Genomic DNA, 10,125 nt, shown 5'->3' on the forward strand with positions numbered 1-10,125 from the left:
TTACGTCAGTATTGTTGAACATTCGTCGTTGTACCCTCGTCCTGTTAAGACGCTTGCGTGAATTCGATTTAATTTTCAATTTTATTTTTTGTTAAGTGATTTAAGTGATTATAAAAAGAAGAAAAGATTTATTAAGAATTCTAGGTAAGAAATTTTATATATAACTTCTCTTTTACGTAAAATATAACTTATGTAAAACGTTTTTATTCGAACAAAAAAAATTCGTACTATCTTCAATTCGTCTTCCAATTTTTTTATTATACAAAAGTTATATAATTTTTATAAATTTCTTAATTTTTTAATTTTTTTTTCAAATAATTTGCATTTATTTTCGTATAAAACATATTTAGAACGATTAGAGTGTAAAATTCTAAATTAGATATATTGTTTAAACTAAAATACGTTAATCCGTCTACGGGGTTCAACAACCCTTTTACACGGAAAAGTCATTTTGGCCATTTGTAAATTGTTAGTTTTAATAATCTTTTATGCTTTGACCTCCATTTTGAAAAGTTTTTTAGTAAATGATTGTGAATTTTCTTCTTTATATATATTAATATATTTTATCATGAATTTTTATACTTTACAATGAAAAAAGAAATATAACAAAATTATTGTTTTTTGTTATAGAATTAAATTATGAAAATAGGAAGCTTATTTGTTGAAACTACATATTGAGATTGATAAAATATATTTTTGTAACAATTTCATCGAGATTGCTGCATATATGTGAGTAAAAATTATAATTTGAAAAATTATAATTTGAAAAATTTATAATATAAATAATATTGAATTGTGCTAATTATAAAAATTTAATTTTCTATCCATTATTGAATAATTTATATCGAATATAATTTTTACATCAAAAATATTTTTTCGATTTTTATAACTTAGATGGATTTTTCATGTTTTTTAAATAAAATAATAAATTATTAAATATTTGCTTTTCGATAAAATAAATAATTTTTACGAATGATGATCTTTTATCATAAAATAAAAATATAAAAGCAATGATGATTTTTTTTATATTTTCATATTTTAATATTTTAATATATTTATAACAAAAAGAAAAATATTTGAAAAAAATGTGTGTTTTTTTTTTATTTTCCTCTTGTTCCCTTTTTAATATTTATTTCTTTCAGCAATTTTGTGATCGTGCGCAATGCGATCTTAGAGTCAGTGTTTGATACGCAGTATAATTTGATTATTTAAATATCGTATAGCTTATATTTTTTAATTGAATGTAAAAGTAGAGTCAGTGTTTTTTTGTTATTCAATATTTTATTTAATCTTAAATTCATAAAGATTTCGGTTGTCGCGAAATTAGAATCAAATCTGAGTGAGGAGAGGATCTCCTTCGGGCTATAATGAAGAAAAAAAACGTGTAAGTATTGGAAAGTAGCATAACTTTCTAAAATATTTAATTAATTTTTATCTAATTGACTTTTTGTTTTAAATCTATTTCAGAAAAAGAATAAACAGAAATTCAACAAATATAGATCAATAATAATCACAATATTATGCTACATGACTATATTTGTAAGTTTATTTCTTTACAAATAATATAAATAATAATAATCAAAATCATTTTAACTATATTGAATCTTTTAAAAATAAGATTAACGTAGTAATTTTGAATATTTTTGATTGCTTTAGAAGATTTTTATTCTACATTTTTCCCTTATTTCTGATCCAGTGTTTACAAGTGCATCTGTAGAGTTATCTCAAATTTCAACCTTGACAAATAAGGAGCATCAACCGTTTGTTATTATGGCATTGTGTACATGCATTCAACGAACGGTGAGTCAATACATATTTCAATTTATATATATTAGTTGCATGTGAGCATAGTGATTACAAAAATCTTATTTTCGTTTCATATATTAATATTTATTTGTTTTTTGATTATGTTTTGTATGTATTAGTTTAGGTTAGAATCTTCTTGTTTCTTTTATGTAATTTATGATAATAGAGTAGAAGTCGGATGATCCTCCGATTTCACAATAAATATTTATTTTTTATTCTTTTAAATTTATAATTTGTAATAAATACTTTATAATAATTTTGTTTTATAGTAAAAAAAAGTAATATTATGCTTGGTTACATATATAAAATATATAAAATAATATTATTATGAACAAGAAGATAATTCGCGATAGTTAGATTTTAATAACAAAGTAATAATTAAATATTCCTAACGTATGCATATACAAATTTCAAAATATTTATTTTTTGATAGAATCAAACAAGAATAATAAAATAAAATAAAGAATAAATATCAATAATTAAATAATATATATATTTTACAATGTCTAAATTTTTTAATAAAATTTTTAATAAATTCGGCATTTTTCATTTTTTTAAAATATTCATAAATAAAAATATTTCTAATATTTCTAACAGAAAATTAGCTCGCTTAGATATATTATTAATCTATTTTTTTAGCTTAGGATTTTCAGCATGCAATAAAGGTACGTGATAATTATTGTTGTCGTGTTCATTTCTTTTTACCTAAACTTATAAGCGGGCTCAGGTGCTTCTCTTATGAGTAAAGGTGGTGGACACGATTTAATTATTAATATTTATTTTTGGCGGCTGACAATTCTTAGCGTTTGTGCACGATGTAAATTTCATAAGTGTGAGTGTGGAATTTGTTAAGTTTATGAGATTTACATCGAATAAAATAAAATAATTAATTTAAAATGATAATGCAAAAAAATATATAAATGAAATTTGAATTTAAAAAAATCATCTGAAATTTGATATTGAAATAAAGATTATAAAATATTTTATTAAAATATATAAATATTTATAATATATAATATATATACATATCATAATCTATATATAATAATTTATGATATATGTAAATGCATGAATAAATAGAAATATCATATTATGATAAAAATATAATTTATCATACAATTATAGAAATACACAAATGTAAAACTCAAAATGAACTGATGGAATAAGATGAATATTTAATGAATATAAATGAATATTTAACGCAATATTCGCTAATGTTGTCAGTCGATTTCAGATTATTGGTACGTATTCTTAGTGTATGAAAGGTTGTATGCTACAAGCTCGGGTGACGGAGGCGTCCCGGGACGTATCTCCCTAGTGTAGGCATTTGCACCCGGGTGTTATGAGAGAGAATCGTGGTATGAATGTATTGGTATAAATGATTTTGCTATATTCTTTTTAAATATAGAGTTAGGTAGGTAGGTAGTATACTTCTGGTATGAATGGTTTAGATTATAAGTAGGTAGGGCCAGGAAAAGCAGATTATCATTTCTTATTTCGGGTAGGTTATTTGATCGTATGATATATCTGCACCTGGGATTCAATTAGAATCAATTAATTTTTCATTAATTGATTTTAATTATTTGTTATGGTTCGTACCTAGTTTTTAAGTACGTTCGCGATTCTAGATCCGAACGAAAAATGAAGTACATAGTGTGAAAGTGATTCCTAAAAATTCATATTAAAATATTGTACATCAGCTATTCTTCTAATGGTTGATTGTAATATGATATATATAATTTATAATAGTTTTTTTTTTTTTTTTTTTTTTTTTTATAATCAAAGTTAAAAATAGTGAAATAATATAGTGGGGTTAATGCAAGAAACCCGAAGAAAAGATTAAAAGCTGAAGATATTAAAGAATGCCTTTTCATCATTTGATGGAAAGCCATTCTTAAAATTATTATTATGAAGGTATTTATTAATTTATTATTACATTTTATTTATTATTATCACTATGCTCACAATATGTATCGATACAAAATAAGCATAATATAATTGTTAGTGATAAAATACTAAAATAATTTGCAAAAATCATTTTTCGAAATAATTTATGATTACATTTTATTTGTTATTATCAATATGTATCGATACAATATAGGCGTGATATAATTATCAGTGATATCGAATATTAAAATTATTTGCAAAAATTATTTTTCAAAATAACTTTAATTTCAAATAAAATCTATATTTTCTAAAAATTGTATTTAAATGAATTAATATTTTTTTAAAAAATTTCTTTTTAAAAAAATTTATATTATTGAAAAATTTTTAGTATACTGAAAATATTTTTATAATAAATATAAAGAAACCATTATAAAAAATAGATAGATGAATATAAATAAATATGAAATGAATTGATTTTGAATTAAAAAAAAAAAATCATCATTGCAATAATAGCTTCAACAGTAAATTTTTAATGAATAATTATTAATGACTTTTTGAATTAATACTTTAAAATGTTATATATATGAAGATATATAAATTATAAATATTTTATTATTGCAATAATTATTTAATTATAATAATTATTATTTAAAATATATTCTTCAAAATATGATATAAACATGAAAAATCTTTTTCTATAGTTAAATTTATTTATAGATACATATTTTATAATATATTATTAATTATATCTTAATTATGTTACATAATACATATAATTTAAATTAATAATATAAAAATAAATTTTTTTTTGTTTTATTTTTTTTATATTTTCTTTATTGATATTTTTTATAATTAATTTTTTTCTGTTTCAGTTTATATATAATTATTTTTTATCTTTTCAGTTTTAATATACATATTTATTTGTTTCAGATTTTTCATAAAAATTACAGGTAAAAATATAGATAAAATATTCAAAATTTTAAATATTAAAAATATTAGCTTTTCAAATATAAAAATTTTAATTGTTTAATATTTTGTTTATTTGTACTAATATATCTATATATTAATATAAATATTAATTATAATACATTCTAATATATTTTCTCTCAAGGAGATTTTTATGTATTCAATTTAAACACATTGTTAAATATGTTATTAATTTATATTAATGAAATTATTATTATTATTATAATGATTATTTTTTATTTTACATAATATCTCATTATTGTTAAAAAAAAGTTTTAAATATTTGTATCATATAACATATTCTTTTGTTTCAGAAGATATTTTACTCAGGTATTTATACTTTTTTTTTCAAATTGATTTTTACTGTTTTACTATTATTAAGAAGTTTTAAATATTTGTGTTATATAAAATAATATATATTTTTCTGTTTCAAGAAATATTTTATTTAATTATTATTCTTTTTTTATTCAAATTCGTTTTTTATTTTATTATAAGAATTTTATTTTTAATAAATTTATGTTTATTTGTTTCAGATATTCTATTATAAGGTAATTATGTTATATCAAATATACTATGTTAATATATTATGTGTCCATATGGTGCATGTATTTAAAAATTTATTTAAAAATTTTTGTTCAGAACAGATTTTAATAAGTCTAAATATTTTTAACTTTTTTAGATTTTATAAATTTGTAGATATTAGTTTTAACAAGTCATTATATATTATATATCAATGTTAGATTTTCAAAAATATATATCATTGGTAATTAGATGTTTTATGTATATTATTATTATTAGATATTAAACAATATGATTTATATTGATATAATAATATAAAATATATCTCTTTATTTTATAAAATTTTCCACTAAAAGAGGAATTTTAAATATTTTTATATGAAAATTAAATATATACATATTTTTCTGTTTCAGGAATTTTATAATATTTTTTTAATATATAATATTAATATTTCAGATTTAATTATTTTGTATATGTATTGTATTATTGTTTGTATTATATTATTATATAAATTGAATTGAAATTAAAATATTATCTAAAATTTAATCTAAATATCTTTAAGTACTTAATTTCTTTTTTTATATTATACAATATACGAAGAACTAACATTTTAACATTAACATAATTTTTAACAAATTGTTATTATTAACTTTAATTTTGGAATATTAATTGTCTTCAGGACATCTGGCGTCTTGAATTTCCTGCAAGATTAAAAGATTGAGTTGCAATTAATTTTGATTATTTTGATAATATTGATAAAAGAATAAAAACAGAAGAAAATAAAGTAAAAAAAGATGGATAATAATTATACCCGGTTCCGTTTTTCTCCATATTTTGACCAAAATGTAACTTTACACGAAGTCTTTTGTCCAGTTTGCTTATTGAAGACGGAACATGAAGAAAATGGGGGTGAATATAAATGTAACGAAACAGCAGGATTTACGGTACTCGGATTTTCAACTCGATGAAGTCCTAAGGAATCTATAAAAGGTAGGTTTTTCTTTTATCTAGTTATTCTTATTAATTATATATATATAAATAATATTACACGATTCTGTATTATTTATAAAAGCATACCATTAATATAACATATTTCATTGAGACCGAGAGTATTTCTTTTCAATTCTTGTAGTTCTTCTGATTCTTTCATTTCATTGTTATTTGTAGGCCATGCATATCGTGTCTATGGGAATAATTAGGTTAAAAAAATTATTCATTAAAAAAATATATATATATATATATATATATATAAAATATTTCATTTAATACCTCACAAAGTTCACCTTGAAGAATTTTCATTATACAATGTGCATTTGCATGATCATGTATAGCTGAACCATGACCTTCTCCCCAACATAGAACCATTAGATTAAACCTTCCATTTCCTTCATCAACTAAATTCCTTGTATATCTAGGCACAGTGATTCATTTAGTTGTTTTCTTTAAGAACCTTTTATGTATAATTAAATTGTATTAGCATTAGAATGAATCACGTAAAACGAAAAAATAAAATTCATTAGAAGATAATGAACTATATTTATCGAGTACACGTTGAGCATAGATATTTTTTCTAAATCTTTTGGAACGTTTCATCGTTCGTTGCTTTCGATCCGGTGTCGTGTGTCAAAGAACCGATGTTCTGAATCAAGTGTAACGTAAGTTAAAAGAGGGGGGCATACGTGGAAAGTGTGTATAACCAGCCGTTCACCGTACAAACACTATTGATTCATGTGCAATACACATGGACACTAAAGTGTTCCGCATACTTAGGTTTTGGTTGCAACGATTTTAAAACTTTTTGATCATGTCTTTGATCGTAAATTGTATTTGAAATAACGCAGGGAAAAAATAATATTTCCATACAGAAAAGTATAAATAGAATGAAATTATTATTGCATTTATTAAATAAATGAACAAATATTAGATATTGTTTATAAAATATTTGGATGAATATTTTTTTAATCTTTATTCGTTTTTCATTCGTTCGATTAATATGTTCTATTATTCTTCTTTTTAAATGTCCTATATAGTATGTTATGCATGAAATATAGTTTTCATACTTTCGCCACTTTGTCATGTGGAAATCGACATGTTAGCAATTTCGTGTAATGCCATATAGTCATATGTTTTATAACGTTGTCATTATTATTTTTATAATTGACAAAAGAATATTCATTCAAATTTAGTATTTTATTTTATATGAATAAGAAAAAAATTTATTTATCTTTTCAACTTTCCAAATTTTAATTTTTTTTTTCATTTTTAAAGAATAAATAAATAAATAAATTCAAAATCATTTAATTATGATTTAAATATATCATGATTGTGACATTCTATTTATATTTATTTTAATACATTCCTATATTAATTCATAAACTTTAATTAACAAAAAAGATTGAGTTATTGATTTATAAAATTTAATTAACATACAATAAAAATTAAGATGCAAACAGATTATTAGGTAATATTATTCGTCGGATTATTACCTGCAATAGAATTATCGCATAGATCATTATTCTCATTTTTCTGGAACAGATTTCTAATAGATTCTTATTTATTGTTTTCATATCGATAACTTTCGAATGTACATATTATGCCATAGTATTATTGTAATAGCAGTATATAGTGCGAAGTACAAGATTGCTGCACAATCTTCCAATATATATGTTTTTTTAGATAAGACCAACGACGTATTCAGTAAATTTCACAGACAGTAAATTTTCAAATTTTTATGACTTCTATCACATGATGGTCTCTTCTTCATTTTTCTTAAGGTCATTTACTTTATGTTCGCGTGTCAATTTGCGCAGATAATACAGATACATGGATGTTGAATTCATTACTTAAGATTGATTGTGTTTTGAATGAAACAAAATACGTAAGGCACGATTAGGGTTAAAGAAACAGTAACGATAACCTATCGTGAATTTCGTCATATTAATTTTATTTTACGATTGCGATGTAGTTGTGCCATGTTTTGTTTGTATGATGTCCGATAAAATATTTACCAAGAAACTCGATCATTCGCAAATGTAAGACGCGTCGACCGATTAAATACAAGAAAAAAAATCTTAAATTTTTATTTTTTCCTAAATTAAACGCTTAAATCCCTTATAATCGATATTTTAATTCAATTAATTAACAGTTAAATTGCGCGATATATATTGAATAATAGTTTGTAAAAAATTCTAAGCTTATCAATTTACCTGTATCTATCAAACTTGGCATATTTTTTCCATTCCAAAGGGTTGCTTCTGTACGAGGCCATTAGATTTTGAACCTCGTCTATGTTCACATGATCAGTTTTGAAAGCTTCATGCAAAGCATCAATAAGTTCACGAAGAGTTAAAGAAATTCGTTGGCGTGCATTCTTTTCGTTCAACAGTTTGTCACGAGAAATACAAAGTAATCTAGGATCTTCACTGTACACTTGCATTTTTTTTTCTATTAGTCAGCTTTATCTTTCTTCTTCACTTATATATACTCGCGATGAGAATTAAGGGAAAAAAAAATATATATATATAAAACAGAAATAATAAAACACGAAACGAAGAATACAATAATATATATATTTAAATTGATTCGCAAAGGAAAAAAATAAGTTGTTTAAAAATGAAAGCAAATGAAGAACACGATTAGCAGTGGAAGAACACGTTGTCGGTCTACGGCTCGCACCGATCTAGTAAAACAGGAGACAGCGTCTTGTACGATACCTAAGATACCCCCTACTCCCACCAACTCTAACAGTTTTAAATATTTCGTATATGGTTGTGAGTTAAATCTCGACTAATTTTCTTTCTTTCTTTCTTTCTTTTTTTTTTTTTTCATTTCGAATAAAGTGGAATAATATAGCAATACGTATATTCTTAACATTTTATTAAAAATTTTATTAAAACAATTGCACAAAAATTTTCTTATAAGAAAATGTTAAAACTAAAATAAAAGACACATTTAACATCCATGTTATTTAGCCATATCACGATATATTTTTACTCATTTTTATAACATAACAAATTACTATATTTAAGCAGATTTCTTTTTCTTATAAGAAAATTAATGAAATTTGATTAATTTAGTTTTAATTATTAAATTTTTAATTTTTTTATCATTATTTATTCACTATTTATTTCATTTATCTTGAAAATTTATGTGATAGAAAGTATTGAAGTATCGTGGTATTATTAGGTTATATTAACGTGCATTATAATTTACGAAATTATATTTTATAAATACATCTTAATTTTTCTTTAATTATAATATTTTGTAATTTATTAAATGCTCTGTCGTAAATATTATAGCGATAGAGTGTTGTAGGTCATAAGATATAATTTAACAGAATAAGAAAATATATTTTTATCTAAACATTTTTACGTTATTATAAATTTTGATTAATTATATATAAAAAGAAAAAAGAAAGACGTTGGAAAATTTCTTTATATTTTACAATCGAGAGCGGGGATTTTATTCGATAATGGATTAAAAAAATGTTGCCTTATAGAAACAGAAGATCAAGAGTGCAACAGAATCATATAAATCGTTATAAAATAAATAAACAATATATTATACTTATGAACTTCGTTCTAAAGATTAACATATGAGATTCATTTCACAATAACGTAAAGAACATAAACAATATTTTTAGTTTTGTTTAAAAATCTTGAACATTGCATTGTACTTCTAAGTCAAGTAACCACACAGGTGTCATATTAGTGCACACAAATTGTCTTTTCGTCATTGTTCTTCGGTTTCGTGGATGTTTTTCCACATGGAACGCTTTCCTTTTCTTTCGTACGACAAGGTGAATCAATGCACCTGCATGGCCTCGACTTGTTGCGCTCTCTGGCCGTAATGCAGCTGTAGCAAAGAATGTAATAAAAAAATCAGCAACTGGAAGTACCAGATCTACGTTCGGGGCGATTAATCGAGGAAATTGTTGAAATTTCGAAA

At 22.4% G+C, this 10,125-nt stretch overlaps 1 protein-coding gene across 1 annotated transcript; it reads right to left on the reverse strand.

The window, feature by feature from the left end:
• Nucleotides 1–5,643: 5,643 nt before the first annotated feature.
• On the reverse strand, nucleotides 5,644–8,818 carry LOC726371 (cysteine dioxygenase type 1). Its single transcript, XM_026444708.1, has 6 exons — nucleotides 8,800–8,818; nucleotides 8,385–8,721; nucleotides 6,448–6,589; nucleotides 6,256–6,361; nucleotides 5,990–6,159; nucleotides 5,644–5,879 (listed from the first exon to the last, which is right to left on the reverse strand). The coding sequence occupies exons 2-6, from the start codon at nucleotides 8,612–8,614 to the stop codon at nucleotides 5,844–5,846; spliced, it is 684 nt and encodes a 227-aa protein (XP_026300493.1). The 5' UTR covers nucleotides 8,615–8,721; nucleotides 8,800–8,818; the 3' UTR covers nucleotides 5,644–5,843.
• Between the last annotated feature and the right edge of the window lie 1,307 nt (nucleotides 8,819–10,125).

The sequence above is a fragment of the Apis mellifera genome, linkage group LG13 (genome assembly GCF_003254395.2).
Source record: "Apis mellifera strain DH4 linkage group LG13, Amel_HAv3.1, whole genome shotgun sequence".
Classification (NCBI taxonomy): domain Eukaryota; kingdom Metazoa; phylum Arthropoda; class Insecta; order Hymenoptera; family Apidae; genus Apis; species Apis mellifera.